The sequence below is a fragment of the Dermacentor andersoni genome, chromosome 4 (assembly GCF_023375885.2).
Source record: "Dermacentor andersoni chromosome 4, qqDerAnde1_hic_scaffold, whole genome shotgun sequence".
NCBI lineage: Eukaryota > Metazoa > Arthropoda > Arachnida > Ixodida > Ixodidae > Dermacentor > Dermacentor andersoni.
The window spans coordinates 127498766-127515306 of NC_092817.1; the positions used below are offsets into that span (position 1 = coordinate 127498766).

Below are 16541 nucleotides of genomic sequence, written 5' to 3' on the forward strand. Positions count from 1 at the left end.
ATAAGCACACAGCACCAGATGCGACCAAAAAAAGCTGACAAACTAACTTGCTTACGGCAAAAGAAGATTAAAAAAAAAAAAAAATGACAGCACAGGGCGATTTATTCTTTTAGCCACTAGCAGCACGAAATCAGTGTTGGTAATTTTTCTTTTACGAATCGCCAGGTCATAACCCAATGCACTCTATTTTTTAGCGAAAGGTTGCTAAGTGATGATGACGTCTTGCTTATTATACTTTAAACTATTATAGGTTTAAATTGCCTCCTAATGGCACATGAGTGGTCGGAATGTGAAAAGGGAGAAACAACCATCAATTTTCTAAAACTGCATCAGATCTCAAGATTGCTCTTTGCCTAGAAAAGCAGCTTAGGTTGGCTCACGAACAACATCTTCGGTATGTCTTTAGAGTAGAGACAAATCGAGGCCCATATATCCCTCTTAGGATTGAACTTAGCCAAAGTCCCTCGCATAACTTTAGCCGGGCAATCTGCTGGCTATTTACATCACCAAGACTCTAAACAGACAAAGTTGTTAAGGTGACTGAAAACTAGCCAAGTCACCAACATTATAGGAAACGTTAGGCTAGGCATGTTTCTACGAGCTGTAAAAAACACATCACCACTGGGCACAGGTAGCACTGGATGTCCCGCTGAACTATGAAAGGTCGAGTGAAGACAGATGTATGTGGAAAAAGCGCCTCATTTCGTCGAGGCCGTCCCGTATTCACGACCTTAATTTCCAGCAGACAGAAAGTGGCATGCATGGAAGGAAATTGAATACACACAGCTTGGACACGAGGTCGTAGGGAAAAAAAAAAATCTCATTTTACTTTGGCTTTGCCTTGTGACACTGCACATAAATAGGTATCACATTGAGCACAATTGTCGCATTGAGAGAGTCCTGAAAGGCTGCTGCAGTAGCAGGGTGCACATGGCAAGATAAATGCAGTAATCGTGGATTGTCATTGTGCGAGTCTGTGGCATAATACGTTGAGGCATCTTTCCACAGGGCTTCCCCCTTCTACAAAAAAAGGTAGTAAAGAGAAGTGAGAAGGCCAATGCATTGGTGTGCCAGTCTTGTGTGCTGTAAATTTGTACCATTAAAGACAAAAAATGCAAGAAAGGGAAAGATGGTGGAATGCTGCAAGCTTTTAAACAACGTGCATTGCATTTTGGCAAGCATCACTAATACTGTTTTTTTCTTTTTTTTTAATACTTATCTTAAAGATATTGAAATCCATACTTCTTGATCGAGGTAGACTGAGATAGCACCTCTCTAGTTCCTCTGCTGTGAAAGGAAGCTGAAAGAGCAGCTTGGCACAGAGTTCCTGTTGGTCCTGAAGCCCCTCCCTGTAGTACACCGAGATCGCGTCGGTACTATGAACAGTATATACACACACGGGCGCACATTCACTCCGTTATGTACACTATGTACATGGCGTGCTCTTGGGTGATACAGCTGTACAGAAAACTTCCTGCCTGTGGTGATGGGATGCTTTACAGTGCAATGGTTTATACAGTGCAATGGCCGGGTTGCTCTTCACAGAAGCCAGATGAGAGAAGGCAGGAAGCTTTGCAGAGAGCCTGTCAGCATACGCACCACATAACGGCATGCGTGCAACTCTGTGGGAGCTAGTGTTATGCAATAGTGGGAGGATTGGCTCGGCAAGTGCCCTTTAAATACTTATCAAGTGCCGTTAATTTAAGAAGATAAGCCACAAATGTCGGCCCGTTAAGTGGCCACGCTTGTAACGGGCAGAGTGATGTGGACGAAATGACCATAGCGATCAATGGTCAGGCCTCGCGCATTAGGTATTCCGAATTCTATTCCTTTTGATGGCACGGCCACAACTTTTGACTGCGACAAGCGCGAGGCTGTTACTTTAGCACTTTTACATTATGCGCAGTTATGTGAGGCGGCAGAAGAACACTGGCAGACTCTCTGCAGGCCACTTATAAAGGCACTAAAAACAAGGCAGACTATCGTCTGCACGTCACTCGTAAAGGCACTAAGAATAATGTTAAGAATAAAAATCGCCAGCTATATAAAAGAATAAACACTTCAAAAACTCGTGAGGAGTTTGCCAGATGCACACAAGCACACACACACGTCGCCAATCAAGCACCCCTCCAAGCAATCGAGTCTTTCACTGCTGGTCCCATGTGAAGCTGTACAGCGGGGCACGGCCGTGAAGTCAGATGCGGGGGGCACGGTCATAAGCGGCGCAGTTGACGCTTGGAGTACTTGCTGCCTATGATGTTCTTTTGCGTTCGCGAGCTGATGACTTGCCCGCTGTGGGCCACGCAAGGCTTGGGCAAGTGGCTGTCCCTGCGGCATTTGGGGCAGAACTTGTAGCCGCACTTGCAAAGGGCAACAGTGCCAGCGGCCGTCACCCGGCTCGGATACCGGCAGACGGGACAGGGCCAGAGCCACTCGCCTTCCTGGAGATTCTTGGCCTCCTGAAATGTTGGGAGACGTTCATTTGATTTCTCACATTTCCTTGTTTGTTTAGCAAGACCGCTTTTACGAGGCTTCTGTGCTGCTTATACTTTGCCGAGCTATTCTGCTAGCAATTATAACCCCTTCGTATAGCAGGAAATGGCAGAAGTTTTACTACGTTTCCCAGGAATTTCGTGCGCAGGCGAGTCACGTTTACAGTACAAGCATTCAAGCACCCGAAAATAAAGAGAGGTCACCTAGGGTCAAGAACCACAACTCTTTTGTTCCTCAAGCTCCTGCCAAGCTGAGAAAATCACAGTCCTATTTGTTTTCAACCTGAACGAGTAGTAAAACGGCAACGTGCCACCAACTCTGGCCCTGTGGCTATAGCTTTGCACTGAACCCATGCACAGTCGGCACACGTGTAAGCATGTGTCACATGCGATACAGAATCATCCCTTGCTTACATGTTTATCTAGCAACACTACAGGCTTACTCGTCCAGTCACTTGAAAGCAATAGGCATTTAATTTATTCTGCAGGAAGTGTAGCATGGCACAAACATGCATTACTTACTAATGTCCTGCTAAGGTAATTGACATGCGACGAGCATTATGCAGTTGTAGATTTATACGTGTAACCACGTATTCACTGTAAACAGCACGTTTTAATGCGACAGCATCACGTAGGTCAATGCTACTAGGCTGCCGGTCTTGTACGTAAGCTTGCAGCGTGGGCTGATCCCGAAGGCAGTGTAATTAGAAGCGTAGACGGTGCGATACCATTTTACTGGGAGAGTGCAACTATTCGAAATTTCCAATGCGAATAAACAATTCTCTATTGGAGGTCGTCGAATATTCGTTCTATTCAAATACCACAAGGGGCAACAACAGCAATTGTTGCAGTCTACAGGGAAAGAGACTGATGCAAGCGGAGGGAGGGGGGGGAGAGAAAAAAATAAAGACAATCTTATGAGGCAAAGTGGTGGGGACCTCTGGATTAATTTTGATTAGCTGGAGTTTTTTAATGTGTGCCTAAATCTAAGCACAAGCGTTTTTGCATTTCGCCCACATTGAAATGGGGGTGAAACGTCCGCGGCCAGAGTCAAACTCGCGACTTCAACAGCAGGTGGCAGATGGCGGCACTTGCAAACAATTCTGCTGCAGGATAACCATGGTTGTTGCCAAAATGTACCAGTTCATGAGCAAATGAATGCGTCGGAAATATCATTCCCTTACAATAGTTCCTATTCGTTAAATAAGTGTGTCTCGCCTGAGGCAGCCTACGAAGCAAGTTGTATATATTTGTATACCCTCACCACATTTAGGCTCCTTAATAAATGATGTACGGCAATATAGTATATTGCACTTAGCTGCTTCAATTAATGCTAAACTGCATGCATCTGGTGATGTGCTGTATCATTATTTCATTGCTATCATTATGGTGCACCAGATGCAATCACCCTTGCTTTGTTTCTATATTTACAGGCTTCTCAGTTGACTTGGCATGCAGTTGTAAATGGCATTAGATGCATCAAATGATGTGTATAAACCTTTCGATGCTGGGCTTCGCAGAACCTTTATACATATATTTTTTTTTGAGTATGTGTGTGTGTGTGTGTGTGCGTGTGAAATTATAAATATTCGGTATTCGAAAGTGGCTTTCCTGTAATATTTGCATGGTGGTCTTGGTACGTAAAAACCCCCGACAATGTAATTAAATAATTCTCGGCACACAGCAATGCCTTGCTCACCTTTATGTGCAAGTCCAGCCTTGATCTTGTGTCCATAGCCTTCTCAGCTTGCCCGGTCGAATTTTGCACCTCCGCTTGAGCATTGTGAACTGTTAGAGGAGGAGCATTCGACGGCTCCCTCCTGGATGGCTTGCGATTGTGCAAGTTTTCCTGCGCAAATGGAGTAGCACATCATGCAGCTGCACTTGTGGACACAGTGACGACGTACTATGTATGGTATATCTGGCTCCACAAGTGGACGGCCACCCTCAAAGCAAGCACAAATTAGGGGCACAGTTTCCTTAAAATGACACCAAAGAGAAATATTGAACAGAGTTAGATCGACAGATTATTCGTCTGAAAGTCTATTATCGTTTTGTGTGCCAATATACAACTTTTTGTTGCACCAATACAGCCACCGAAGGTCCCGTCGGTGCTACTCAGTTTGACTCGCCTGCGCTAAAACGGACTAGTTGACGTAATCTCCACGTGACTTCTCTCTCTGCCACTCTGGGAATCAGCCAGTGCTGATGTCGCACGAGAAGTAGCATAGTCCAGAATAGGTGTGCCACCACGATTTTTCATTTTCGTGATTTTCTTGCTAGCGAAAGCTCTGTTCCCGCTACGAATGACAAATTCGTTATCAGAGAAGCCTAGTCTTTCAATCTAGGTCGACTGTGCTTTTAATGCTGTTCAGTCCGCTCACGAAGCATATTTAGAGTAAAGAATACGATTAAAAAAAAAAGCTAGCTTGTCTGAGTAACAAAGACTTTCTACGTCACATTTCCTCGCGTATTTTAAGGGCTGGCTAAATTTATTGTACATAATGTCGAGCCTCAATGCGACGAAGATGGATAAAATGAATTAGTGGATATAACGAAGTGTATATATATATATATATATATATATATATATATATATATATATATATATATATATATATTTTTTTTTGCTGATATCGGTGTGCATGTTTATGACAAATCTTGGATACACCTAAGGTATTTTTGTGACGGTTGCAGCTCCATTATAACAATATTCAACTGTGTTGGGGGAAATAAACTTCAAAACTGGTCAGTGTGAATGATCACAATGCGACCTCACAATAAGCAAGGATTGCAATAGCTTTAAAGGTTGTTTTAAATTTATAACAAGAGTTATGCATCTAAATGAATGGCAGCGAGTGCCAGTACAATTGTAGGCCATGCAAAAAGACTTGCAAAGAGAACACATGTGCATAATTACCATGCTCTGGGAAAGGCTAATCAGTGGCCAATAACACTGCAAAAGAAAGTACTGCAAGCAACTGCAGAATTTCACAAATGACTTGACATAACAGATAAGCCCCAAACTTCTTGTTAGAAAAGAGCGGAAATGCTAACTCCACATGTGAATTGTATAGGTATTCCTCGCACGAGAGTGGTTTGCCCTGTACTCCAAGGTTGCAGCGTTCCACAAAAAGAATCTTAAGGCATTGAAGGAAAACTAATTAACGGCCTTGCTTAAGGCGGGCCTGTCAATACTGCTTGTCACGTGGGCCACAGGCTTTGTACTGCACACGGTGGACGAGCTGTGCACATTAGGTGCACCGAACTAATGTGCACCGAAGTCTCGTGTCCCGCACTACAACTTATCGGAGTCTGCAAGCTGTGGAACCTGTAGGCCGAGATCAAGCTAGGCTGTGTACAACCCCACCATCCCGAATTGTCACAGATCAGCCATTTGGAACGGAGACAAGCTTCACAGCATGACATTAGTGCTGTCGTCACGTTTAGTGCAGGAAAAAAACTTGCTAACTCTACCGACATGGGCTTTCTCAGAAGATATTAATAAGACATTAATAGACATGGCTAAGTCCTCAAAGGAAAGTGGCTAGCAGTGAAAAGGAGGAGTACCAACATGATTGTCTGGTGCCTTTTTTGCACTTCAGTTTCAGTTTATTCGTCATTCCAAAAACAATACGTAAAAAACAAATAGTATGCAGACGAGGGTCCCAAAGTCAAGGACTGCAACGGGACCCTCGGTTATAATAAGAAAAAAAGAAAGATGTATACAAAACATGGGTTAAAGCAGCAAATATAAAAAAGTATTAGTATTAGTACTTAGTATTATGTTTATAATTGCACAGCTCGCCCATAATGGGCGTTGTCATTCTGGGGAACAAAACACTGCCGTTCGGTCCCCTTCAGTGCAAAGAACTTAATTCTGCCAAAACTTTCTGTTTGCGCGGATGATGACGACGGGTTTGTTTTCTTGCTTGCTGCCATTTTGGGGGACACTAAAGAAGCACCACAAACAAGTTTAGACTGAAAATTTTCTTCTAAAACTCCATTTTCATTAATTTCACAGTAATAGGTAAACTATTAGAACAGAACATGAAGGTGAAATTTTAAGTCATTTTAATTTCACCCCGAAACCCTACTACCGGTATGTCAGTGCAACATTGTGGATTTAAAAGCACTGTCCAACGTTTGGGCTGTTGTGCCTCAGCAAAAGTTCTTTAAACTTTAAGCTAAGTCCGGCCTTGGCACTCTGTATAGTGTAGTGTGCCAATACAGTGTAGTCCAACTTTACAAGAACTTCACTAGGACAAAGCAGGTGCCGCCAAAATCTATGACATCGCGGCAATCCGCCGCAGGAACTTCAAGGCGACGTCGCCACCAGTCCTACGGTTTTGCATCTTGTCGCACGTGCCAAGCCTCCTGCCACGGCGAGACTGGCTTTGTTGGTATCAGATAGGCAATTTTCAAGTACAGCTCAACCTATTGTTTCCTTACGAGTGTCACCTTCTAGAACCTCCCTGTTCGTAGTCATAAGCCGTGCGTGCAGAGCATGTTGGTTTCACTAACCCTGGACGACTCCCACTGCTCCTCCCTCTTCTTGATGTACTCCGTAAAGCGTAGCGCTTGCTCGGGTATGGACAGGCACTGCTTGCGCCATTCCGAGCTGACGCGGCAGGCGCTAGCCAGCTCCTGCGAGGACAGGTAGCCCAGTATCTTGCACATGACCGGCCGGAAACCCTTGAGCTTCTTGAGGATGTCCACACGAGGTGGCGGGCTTTCCTTCGGAAGGCACAGCAACTGGGTCATGGGGTTGCTGCGGTTGTCGAGGTGAAAAAATGTGTACACGAGAGGTTCAAAGGAGTGCTGACATATTTTAGAAGTTGTAGAGACTCTAATGCGCACTTTGCACATAAAAGGATCAGACTTGGTAAGTACTAAGGAACACTGAAAATGTAAGATATCTTAAAACATTAAAATTGCCTCAAAATGCCAGTTCCAGCATCATCAACGTTATTGTGATGTCATGGCAAAGTGAAATTGGTTAGCATGTAGCAATAAGGCTACGACGATTGCAGTGTTGCATACTGCAATGGCTGTGTGAATAGGCCTGACAGTGACAGTAATAACTATCACATAGCACTCATTGTGTCTGTAAAATGCACGTTCACAGCGCCTTACAATTGTCTTCGACCAGAAGTGGTGCTACGCACGAGAATGCCAACTGGGTACCTTAGAGCGACACCTTTCTCGGCAAGCAATGACACACTGACGTGCCTGGCAAGCCGCGGTTTGTCTGTCAAAGTGATTCAGTCTTTGCAGAAACATCATCGCGGCCTGCATCACGGCCAGTTGTCTTCCGTCTCGTCATTGGATGAAGTGACCGGGTTCATATGCCATATGGGCACTCCCATGTTGTGACAGCATTGCCTAAGTAGTCGCATGGGTGGGATTGCCAGATTTTTTTTTTCTAGGTGGCATTGTAGGAGAACCTAATTGTGTGGTTTAATGTCCCAAAACTGAACAGTGGGTCATAAGGGTCGCCGTAGCGGAGGGCTTCAGATTAATTTTGATTACCCTCGGGTTTCTTTTTTTCTTTAACATGCACCCAGAGTGTGGCACACAGGCATTTTTACATTTTGCCTCCTTTGGAATGCAGCTGCGATAACCGGGACTCGAACCCTCGACCTTGTGCTCGGCAGCACAGTTGTAGAAAACTTGCATACATGTTTGTACACACAAGAGGAGTGGGTGCCTGGAGAATCTGAAGTTTTACTATCTTTGGTTAGAAATAATCGACTGCAATAAGGCAGCAGCCTGTAGGTATGTAAAGTGCCATTGGCTGTGTTGTTTGCTTACCTGTACGGCATGATGGAACAGATGCCTTCGCTGTCATCTTCGCTTACGAGTGCAGACGAAGTGCTGAAAGTGCAGCTGCGGTATGAGGACTGGCCGTCCGAGCCAAAGTACCCGCTCTCCGGGGACCACGCAGTGGAGATGGGTGTGGACTGGAGCACGCGGGGAGTCTCGTGCACCGCTAGGAAAGAGGCGGACCTCGCGGGTGTGTGCGCCATCTTTGGGACAGAAATAGAAGCCAGTTGAGGGGGGGAAGACAACTCATGAACTGCAAATTTAGTGCCGTGATTGTATAAGTGACCCCCCTTAAAAACACTATAAGGGCCAGTCCATGTCAAGTGACCCAGGTGTGACACTCTACCATTGCAGATTTTACCGGTAATAATGCCCTTGCCTTTTCACCGTACCACGCAGAAGATTTGGGCGAAATAATTTTGTCGATTTTTTTTTTCGTCCTCTGATGCCCTCTCAAAATTTGCTCAATTTTATGAAAGTGTGTGTCATAGAAAAATTTATTTAATTAGAAATTTATTGGTGAGCATTTATTGGTTCTAGCCCTCTGGAGTTCATGCTACTGAGGTTTGTTGGGCACCGGTGGCAATGGACAGCAGCCATCACTCAGGAGGAGGTTAACAGTCCAAATCATGGTTTCTTATTAAATTGCAAAGGCTAACACATGGGAATGAGCAAAAGCAATTGGTATAGCCCCACATTCTTGCTCTTTACTTAGAATGGGGCATGTCCACAAGCACTTGTGACAAAATAAGGCTAGCTAGCACTTTTAAGGCTGCTTCACTTGACACATGTAGTGGTATATACGCTGCACTAACACCCAAATTGCATAAGTTAAATAACTGTGAAACTCATGGATAGATATTTATCAATAAGCTGATAACTGGAGTAGAACGACCGCAGAACGCACTTATGTTCGATATGTGCAAAGTCGTTAAAGTTCATAATTATGAGTGCGGCACTGTCCACAGTAGTTAAGCGCAATTTAAATGAATATAAAGCGATGCTTCTAACGCCTCATGTAAGGTAGGAATCTCCTTCGCAGTGCGAGAGTACCACATCGGTGCAATTTGAAAGAAGCATCGTTTGTGTGGACATGACCAACTTCGCGTTGTCGTAGTACTTGGGCCGATAGTTCCAGCATTTAGCCGGTTGCCTCTCGGGAAAAAAAAAAGAGACGTAAATAAAGAATAAATATTTCGCATTCGCGAAACGGTAGGGAAGACCTACGAGGCCACTCACTTTCGTGCGCGCGCTTTACACGTACAAAAAAAAAAAAAAAAAAAACAAATCACTCGAAATTGCCGGCTGAATAACCGTACCTCTATGTTACAAGTTGCACTGGCAACGGTTTGCATCGGCCATGCTGATTTCACGCGCACAGCAGGCTTTCGGTAGTCGGCGTAGCAGACGTGCAAGCAGACGGGAAAAAAAAAAAATCTGCCGAATAGTTATTTCCCGCGGCCTAAACACAAAAACTGACGCATTGGCAGCGTTGAGAGGTTGGTTGCTACAACGAACCAGCTTTCGGTGATACGTTGATGAGCCCCGATCGGATCGTTGAGTGGAAGCCAAGTAGAAGTGTCGTGGTGTCGCTGTAGGAACGGGGAGGACCGTCAAACTTCCGAGGTATCGGCAACCGCCGCATAAAAAAAAAATAATCACATCCGTTTCGCGCGAAGCGACCGGCAAAGAAAACAAGGCACCGTTCACTTCGCCAGTTGCATAGGCCTCGCGAAGTCCTACTAGAGTTCGTTCGAATTCGCCAGGCGCACAGTGGAGCGCCCTCCACAGTCGTGTACCATTCCACGCAGGTCACGCGCTGCGCTGGAGCTCGCGGTGTTTCGCAGCGTCGCACCAAACTATCGGGGGAAAAAGAATCTGCAACAATTAGCCGTCGATGTCCGTTAACAAGGCACCTTGGACGCCGCGAGACGACTGTGATAGCAAAGTTTTCCCGCAAAAACATACGTCATGCCGGTAGCCCGCCCGCGCCAACCTCACGTCACAGGTGCGGCGCGCTAACACCGGTCGAGCCGTGGTCTGGCGCCCTTTTTGTCACTCCCTACATCAACCACAACTATGAACTAGCTGGGAAAGACCAACAGGTGAGTTATCGGCATTCATTCTTACCTTTGTGAACGACACCGAACGGGCGATGCAACGGAAACAAGCGAGGCGAGGCGACTATGCTGACCACATCGCAACGGCTGTCATGTGCAAAATCTGGCCTCCCGTTTCAAACACACGCGGGACATTCAATTTGACCAGCTGCGACCAATCAGCGTTTAGCGGGTGCTCAAAACCCGGCGCAAAAGAATAAATTTTTGTTTTTAATTAAGTAAAGTATCACCTGTCCAGGTTTTATTGGTAATTAATGATTTAGTTTCTCATTTTTGGAAAGCAGCTGCACGTTTTCATTTTATCAGCTTTTTTTCGCTATTGTCAAAACGGTAGTTACTGTCGTTTCGCACGACAGATTAGCAAGTAATGGCGGCCGCGTGATGTTTCTTGTTGATACGCGTTGACGGCTCCGTTAGTCACATCGCTTGATCGCATCTGACCGCTTTTTTTCCCGCCTAGAAAAAAAACGAAAAAGGAAATCTGGTGAGCATTTGTTAAGCATTTTTAGTCGTAGACCAACTGATAAGTGGCGCGGCCACTTATCAATTGCTTATCAATTTTTAGCAGGCGCGACAGCTCATCGCCAACTTGCACGTTGTTTCGCTCGCACGGCTTGTGTTCCTACGCCCTTCCAGTGGAATATCATTTTCGAACATTTTAAGCGTGTGTGTGGTAATTGTTTGTTTGCTTACGCTGCGTAATTAGCAATGAGTCGTAGTTGCGCTTTGGTTTTAAGGTGACATTGTGATCGATTGCTTCGTTAAGGGCTGTGCCAACGCATAGTTGCACTTTTCGCTGCTGAAAGAGAATTTAGTTTTCCAGGACACTGTGCACTCAAGTGTGTGTCGGGGTCGTAGAGTGAACATATGGCGGAATATGAAGCGATCAGCGTGATCAATGTCTGAAACTTCATCAGCGTGCTAAACTTGGGAGCCGCAAAACAAGTGCTACAAGAACTCGTAGACTGTTTCCCGACCGCATTTGTGATATAGCAAGGAAACCAGTCTGAAAGTAAGTAATATTGAAAGCCGGGCTACTTGGTTGTAACGCACATTTTTGAACCGCAGCGCAAAGAACAGTGCAACACAAGGACAACGCATGTGCCTATTACAGCCACACTGTTGCCGGTACCGGTTGTTTTTTCTTTTTTTTTTTCCTTCTTACAAGGATTCCCTTATGATTCCCTTATGTTTTGTGTAGGGATCATGCGCAATCGCCAAAGCAAGTGGCTTGTGAAATCATGTTGCTTTGTTTGTCTGAGGGCTGCTCATCTACACTGGACCTGCACTCTCGTGGTGCTCCATTGCGTAGAATTGAAATGGAGCGCCTATGCGTGCAATAAAGATATGCGCGCCGTGAATTCGTCAAGGCCGTGTTTAACCAAAAACTCGTGTCCGGACATTCCGCCGTTCGACCTCCTTCATTTGTGGTGGTCTGGAATATAATGATTACGATGTTGCAGGACGTATATAGGCGCCTTGTCACATTTTTCTATAGATTTTATACATGACAATGATAACCATGCGCCTTTTTGCAGCCTTATTTCATGGAGAACCAGGCTGGAGCGCATGATTCACATCTACAGACGCATAGGTTGTAGACTATGCCTTACTCTCATGGTGTTAGCCTACCACATTCCTAATGCATTGGTATAGTAGAATGTACAGTAGCGTGAGATGCTGCATTTGGAAGTGAAAGTGAGCAGTTCAAAAAACACAAGTACACGAAAAAGCAGACTTATACAAGTGCTCGCTTTTATTAGGAACAACAAGTAAATTTATGCAAATTTATAGTTAGAAGCATCGACAATAGGAAGGCTTCTCACAAAGGTCAATGTTAAGCTGCTCATTTTGTCAGTCAGTCTAGTCTAACAGCTTCATGTCTGCTTCCTGGATTCTATAAAGGTTATTTTGGAGCACTGGAATGTGGCTGCTCGTAAGCCAAAGGCTCCCTGGCGTTGTCCGTGGATCGTGTTGTGTGCACAACCAACATTTGTGTCAGCTGTGCGCCCACCGAGCAGAAGTCGTGATCTGCACAAGTGGCCACCTGCTACTGACAATAATTGAGCCTTGTTGACTGTGATCTACTTTTCTGTAAATTTTTGGAGAGGAAGGTTGCTTTTAAGGGGAAAAGGGTTACCATTGTGACTAGCGGCCATTGTTAGCACCAGCGTGACTGGAAGTAGTCTTGGTCTGAGCAAGTAGGTGCTGGTTTACAATGATTGCTCCTGACATTGACTCCATGGGGAGCAACAGATGTCTTTAAGGCAGATGCCCCATGTTCATGCCGACTCGGCTTTACCCTTTAAATCGGGTCGCCATATGCGGAGAGCGCAGTGCATTCAAAATGTATACAAATACACACTCTAAGGATTACCATTGTGACTGGTGGCCATTGTAGTTAGCCTCCACTGCGAGATGACTCCCAACAAGAGACAATTTACAAAAATCTGTGCAGCCCTGCAAGGGTGTTTTGCAACTAAGAACTCTTGTCCACGGCCTCCATTTTTCCTATTAAGTGCTGTCCCTCCCCTCTCTCTATGAAGGGTGCGTGAGCACAAAGGCTCCAAGAACTATTCTAAAAATGTTGTCATTGTTTTCACACACCGACCTATTGTTGCCTATACAACGTGGTGTTGGGTTGGTTGGTGATCTTCAGAATTGAATGTGTGCACCAGGGTCACTTAGAGATTATAATCATGTGTTACTGTTCTTAGAACTTTTACATAGATTAGTAAACATACACAATCTTGCTGGAACATTCATTGACCTCATTCCATTAGACACGGATTTGAGCTTCTCTTGTTAACTATTTAGCAGCTTTCCTGGTGCATCTTGTGTTTTTCGTGCTTGCTCCACTTGATGTGCCATTGTAAGCTGGAAAGTTTGGCTAATGAATATACACTATCTGCTCATAGTGTCAGAAAAAATGTATTTAAGCATGTTGGCTGCAGTATGCAGATTGACACAAAAAAGAGGACTCTTCGTGTACCGAACAAAGCGCTATGAAGTGATGACTTGCGCAATATGGCTGCTGCCTTCCAGACTTCGCAAGGGAATGTTACGTCAGTTTTTTACCATGAAGATTGGCTACATACACATTCAATCCATAAAACATGGATTGCAAACAGTCTGTATTGCTTGTTAAGGGGTATTCACTCAGGAAAGCCCTCAAGGTAAAGGGGAGCATGCCACTTGCTCACACGGACTGCAGGGATTAAAAAATGTCAATGTTGGCAGGCGGTTTTAGCGGCCTACACTCTCAACACCAAGCGTATGAGCAGATGCGGATAGGATGTGTCAAAGACTCGGAAATTGCTCCACGAATGAGTAGAAAAGACTCACTGAGCTTTGACATGTTTGTGCCATTAAAAGACAACAGCAAACAAGACCACTGTGCACCCAAGAAGACAGCGGCAATTTCGATGCTGCTTCTACACTGCCAGTGAGGGCAGTGTGATAGGTTGCGAGACTAGTTTGAAACATCCCTGCTTTCTTACCTGCCAAGGGGGGATGTTTTGTACTTGCGCAGCAAAATGTCTCCCATACCTTGGCAGTGTCTTAAGTCATCACCTTGTCCCCAAAAAGTGTCGCATCACGTGGTGTGCACTCCTTATTGCGAAGTGAGGGATTTTGCTCCCATGCAAATGCCACTTTACAGTCCTGATTATGCCTAAAAAGAGGCTTTAGGTGCCGGTGCTAGCTGCCTACGACCCACATTTTTAGTGCCTGTAGATCCGGTGATTAGCGATTACCTTTTAGTTAACATTGTTTGATCGCCAACATTCGTGCTGTGTGCTGTCACTGTCTTGTTCCCCAGCACCTATAATCGCACTTTGAAGCACGACTTATTTTTTGACACTTCTGTGCAGTGAAGGAACTGCTGCTGTTTGAGCCATGGAGGCTGCACCAAAGGATCAGGCTCAGCCTGTGAAGGCACCGATGATCTACATATGTGGTGGTATGTGCAGCTGCTTAGCTGTAAGCATGCGTGTTTTATGGGATGCGGATCGGTGATATTGCTCCTTGTGTGTGCAGATTTTGAAAGACAACAGAAGCCAAGCATGGAAATTAGTTCTTTTCATCCTTGCTTTGGGAAAGGCTCAACAGATAACAGTTGATTGCACTACTTTTGTGAAAATTAACTCTTTCCTAGTGAGTTACCATTGCTTTTTCGTATTGGGTATGTTTCTAGCCTATTCCCTCGTGGTCCGATCCCAGGCACAGTGCAGCCTAAAAGTGCGTCCAGAGCCATGATGCTCTGGACGCACACACACGTGCATGTGTATATATCTATATACACACACATACGTACACACACTAAGCATACATAAAATTGTTTGATGGCAGGATTTGGACAGAGGACCCCTAGCATAGCGGCCAGTTGCGCTAACCATTAGGCCAGGGGTGCATGCCTCAGCAGGCAGAATAAAGCATCCTTACTTATTTCCTATGTGAAAGCCAGCACGTTGAGGTGCTGGGTGCATTTCATTGAAATATCAACTATATCAATCTTCCACGCAATTTCTTGCCATCATCAATAATTAAATGAAAAAATACTGATTTCTTCAGTTTTGATATGTGCTCTGAAGAACATTACTCACATTGACTGTACAATTTTCCTTTGCATCTCAATTTGAACACCAGGTGGCAAAAGATGTCTAGGTGTGTTTGCGTTCCAATCGCACATACTGGTGAACAAAAGTTGTATTCAAAGACTCTCTGGTGAGACAACTCTGCTTGCTAAATTGTAACACAGCCTATGCAGACCCCGTCAGCTTGTGCCATAGTTTTTCCACACATAGTAGCCATGATAGTACCTGCCGAGGCGGCATCTCTGCAGCGAAGGACCGGGTCCCTCGCATCGTGCAAACATGCCTCCACGTGTTCTCAGAATGCCTGTTGAGGGGCTCCAGTGAAGCGCCAATCGCGCTGAGGCAGGGCAGGCCCGTATACGCGTCAAGACCACTGTGAGTCCAGGCACAGCAACAACGTCCTGCAGCGTTTGCGGTGCACGCTGCAGCTCAACGCTGGAAGCGCTCAGATGCGGTGCTGCAGAAACAGGAGCCAAAGTCTAAGCGACAAAGTCGACAAGACCCTGCAGTTCAAAAGCTTGAAGCTGATGCACATTGTGCCCGCTGTGAGCGTGCCGCAGTATGGGAACACAAGGCCAATGCAAGGCAACAACGCCGACAAGACCTTGCAGTTTTACTTGATGCTGCTTTTAGTCTCTGATTTCTCTGTTCATGTGTCAGTGCATGCCACACCATGGATGTTTACTGCAATTTACACTGGCACTAAAGCTATGAGCCCTACTTGGTGTAACGTCCCAGCATGCTGCTATCTCATGCATTGCTTTGGCCTTACGGTGAAATTGTGGTTTTTGAAATAAATAAATCAGTAAAATTGTCCAATGGACAAATTCGAACAGAGGACCTCTAGCACAGAAGCCCGATACTGTAACCATTACACTATAAACGCTTTTCTTCCACAGCAGCGCTTCTTGTAATCAAGTCGTACTGTATAATGCGAAATATAGGTCGACCCCCTTACATTGAAGCAAAGAAGTCAACATAAATATTATAAGGCACAGAACTTTGTTTTATTTAGTGGTGCCGCCAGACTCGTCACCTGCTCATTCGTTCGAGCTGTCTGAACGCTTGTCCGAAGATGACTGCTTTTCACTGGCTGCGTCCCACAGCATGTCATCCTCGGTGCCGTCCAAGGAGTTGCTAATGCAACACTTCTTGAATGCCCGCACCATCATATCGTCTGGCAGCGAGCGCCAAGCCTGTGACACCTATGTGGCCACAGTGGCGAGAGGCGGCCTGCGCAGCCGGCCGGTTGGGATCGTCGGGTGGTCGCCGGCCATCCACTGATTATACTGTTCATGGACACGGTGTTTAAAGTGCTTGTTGAGCACGACGTCCGGTGGTTGAAGTGTTGACGTCATGCCTCCTGGAATTACTGCGAGCTCCATCCTCCCGTCGCGGAGGGCCTGCTTCACACCTGCGGTCAAGTGCCTGCGAAAGGCATCCAAGACAAGCATGCTCGGACACCGCAGGAGAGCGCAGGTTGCCGATTCCAGACGGTCTTGATCCAA

At 45.5% G+C, this 16541-nt stretch overlaps 1 protein-coding gene and 1 long non-coding RNA gene across 3 annotated transcripts; one reads left to right on the plus strand and one right to left on the minus strand.

Annotated features, from left to right (window-relative positions):
• Positions 1–802: 802 nt before the first annotated feature.
• On the minus strand, positions 803–10917 carry LOC126537629 (F-box only protein 5-like). Of its 2 annotated transcripts, none has more exons than XM_050184785.2 (5): positions 10449–10917; positions 8307–8521; positions 7017–7263; positions 4192–4341; positions 803–2459 (listed from the first exon to the last, which is right to left on the minus strand). In XM_050184785.2, exons 2-5 carry the CDS (start codon positions 8519–8521, stop codon positions 2214–2216), a joined length of 858 nt encoding a protein of 285 aa, XP_050040742.2. In that variant the 5' UTR covers positions 10449–10917; the 3' UTR covers positions 803–2213. The 2 variants fall into 2 exon arrangements, with proteins under 2 accessions (XP_050040742.2, XP_054930373.1); XM_055074398.1 differs by lacking the exon at positions 10449–10917 and adding an exon at positions 9837–10422.
• Positions 10918–11117: 200 nt separating this feature from the next.
• Positions 11118–14335, plus strand: LOC129386435 (uncharacterized). The gene is made up of 3 exons (XR_008613821.1): positions 11118–11450; positions 11507–11566; positions 14311–14335. It is a non-coding gene; the product is annotated as an uncharacterized lncRNA (long non-coding RNA).
• Positions 14336–16541: the final 2206 nt, after the last annotated feature.